This window comes from Geospiza fortis, unplaced genomic scaffold, assembly GCF_000277835.1.
Source record: "Geospiza fortis unplaced genomic scaffold, GeoFor_1.0 scaffold78, whole genome shotgun sequence".
NCBI classification, from domain to species: Eukaryota; Metazoa; Chordata; class Aves; order Passeriformes; family Thraupidae; genus Geospiza; species Geospiza fortis.
In genome coordinates, this window is record NW_005054339.1 from 525316 (window position 1) to 527707 (window position 2392).

At 60.5% G+C, this 2392-nt stretch overlaps 1 protein-coding gene across 1 annotated transcript in view; it reads right to left on the reverse strand.

Annotated features, from left to right (window-relative positions):
* Positions 1-1561: 1561 nt before the first annotated feature.
* The window catches only part of MST1R (macrophage stimulating 1 receptor), a 7404-nt gene continuing 6573 nt past the window's right edge, over positions 1562-2392 (reverse strand). The window contains exons 15-16 of the mRNA XM_031058226.1: positions 2334-2392; positions 1562-2259 (exon numbers count right to left, since the gene is read on the reverse strand). The exon at positions 2334-2392 is cut by the window's right edge and continues 121 nt beyond it. Of these exons, the coding sequence (XP_030914086.1) occupies positions 1989-2259; positions 2334-2392 (330 nt within the window). The 3' untranslated portion in view covers positions 1562-1988. The remainder of the gene's footprint in view (positions 2260-2333) is intronic.

Here is a 2392-nt window from a genome sequence, read left to right on the forward strand (position 1 = left end):
CATCCGTCTGTCTATCCATCCATCCATCCAACCATCCATCCATCCATCCATGCATCCATCTGTCCATCCATCCCTCCATGCACCTACACATCCATCCATGCACTCATCCATCCATGCACTCATCCATCCACTGACCCATCCACCCATCCACCCATCCATCCATCCCATCCATCCATCCACCCATCCATCCCTGCATCACTGCATCCCATGAGCTGCTGGTTCCCCAGTCAGCCACGCTGGCTGCCCCCCAGGCATGCAGCATCCCCCAGTACCAGTGCTCAGCACCTCCCATTGCTGGTGCAGCCCTAATAATCACACAGTGCCAGGCTCTTCCCATTGCCACAGCAGCTCAGCAGCAAGACAAAATGGTGCTGCTTGGCCTTCCATGTGTGAGGTCAGCACCTACACTGGAGGTCATGGTCACCCAAAACCCAGGCCAGGGGAGCAGAGCAGTCGCACTGTGGGGAAACTGAGGCACGGTGCTGGGACCCAGCTGCACTAAAACCACCCTCAGGCACGTGGTGGTGGAGCCATGCAGGTGTGAGGCGTGGTGGAGATGGACAGCTTGGCTGATGGGAGCTGACACGGCCCCGGGCTCCAGCACTGCTTAATGAGCAGCCCAGGAGGTTTTATTTAAAGGCAGCGTTGGCAGCAGGGCCCGTGTGGCTGGACATGGAGCAGGAGCAGCACTGCCCACAGCCACACACCGTGCCTGTTTCAGCATCCCTTGCCCCTCCTGGGCTTGCCCTGGATATCCCCTGCCACGAGCCCCACCGTCCCCTGCACAGTACTGAAGCAATAAAGGTGTCTTTAAGTGAAGCTGGTAATGGCTCTTGGTCACCAGACAGCAGCCCCCAGCCTGGGGCAGTGTGCCCCACTGGACCCTGTGCAGGCAGGCAGGGTGAGGAGCAGTAGATGGGCTGGATGCCAGCATGTTCTCTCTGTGATCACAGGTCCTGTGGTCCCACAGGTACCTTAGTGGCAGGGACACTGTAGTCCCCTGCCCTGGGCTCCATGGGTACTCACAACCCCAAGAGCATCCTGATCTGATGCCTGTCCACCTATCATCCCAGGAGCATCATGATCCCATGGGCACTGCAATTCCATGCCCCAGACATCCATCATGCCACGAATCCTGGGAGCAATATGGCCCACATGCCAGGAGTGCAGGGGCATCATCACCCCCTGCCCAGGATCATGGTACTCCTCACATGCCTCGTGCCTCACAGCCACCCTGGCCAGAGGCTGCATGTGGCTGGGAGGACTTTTAGCAAAAGCCTCCTAAACATCCCAGGGTCAGAGGGCCATGGTGGGACACAGGGTGCAGAGTGGGGCCCTGGAATGGCAGGCAATGGGGGATGGTTCCAGAGTGGCCACAGCAGCACCATTGTGCAGATGCCCTCCTTTCACTGGCACAGCAACAGTGGGTGCCCCCTCCTCAGTGTCTCCCATGAGGTGGGTGCCCCAGGAGTGCGTGGGGAGACACCTCACCCATGCAGGGGCATGAGGGTGCTGCCAACCTGGGGCACAGCCCCCTCAAAGACACAGCCTCAGCCAGGGAAAAAATATAATTGGGTTTTAATGAGTGATTTGAGCAGCCAAGAGGCTGGAAACTCCATGGGAGCCCTGGGAAGGCCAGGCCACCCAACAGCACCCGCTGGGTATGGGGCCCCACAGCACACATCCACTGTGAGACTGAGCCCAGACCCCAGAGCACAGACTCATCACTGTGGGACTGAGCCTCTCACCACCCAGCCAGCGCAGGACTGAGCCCCAGCACCCTGTGGTGCAGGACCAATCCTGGGGAGCAGCCAGCAGGGTCTGGGTGTGAGCCATGGGAGAGCACTCCATGGCACCCAGCTGCCTCCCAGCACCCATCCCACAGGGAGGGTGCCCCATAGCATCTGCCTGCACACTGCCTCGCTCCTCAGGGGAGTGTGCCTATGGTGCATGGGGGTCTGGGAGACCCCATAGTGGAGGGAATCCCATCAGCACACAGATGTGTCGTCATCCTCCTCTTCTTCCTTCTCTTCTTCTTCCTCCTCATTATGTTTATCCTCATCCTCGGTATCAGGCAGCTGCCCCGGGGGAGCAGGGGGAAAGGCAGGACCCCAGTCCAGGTTGGTGTAGGTGACAGTCAGGTTGACATAGTGCTCACCATCCAGCGTGGCCAGGACACGCTCCAGCTCGTCCACCAGCCCGGTGAAGGACGGCCTCTCCTCGGGCGCTGGCGCCCAGCAGCTCAGCATCACCCTGTACCTGCACCGACACCCAGTGAGTGCTGGCAGCCCCAGGACAGCCCCTGCCACCCTGCCCAGCCCAGCTGCACTCACAGGCTGTCGGGGCAGTGAGAGGGCTGGGGCAGGCGTCTCCCCTGCAGCAGGTAGCGGGC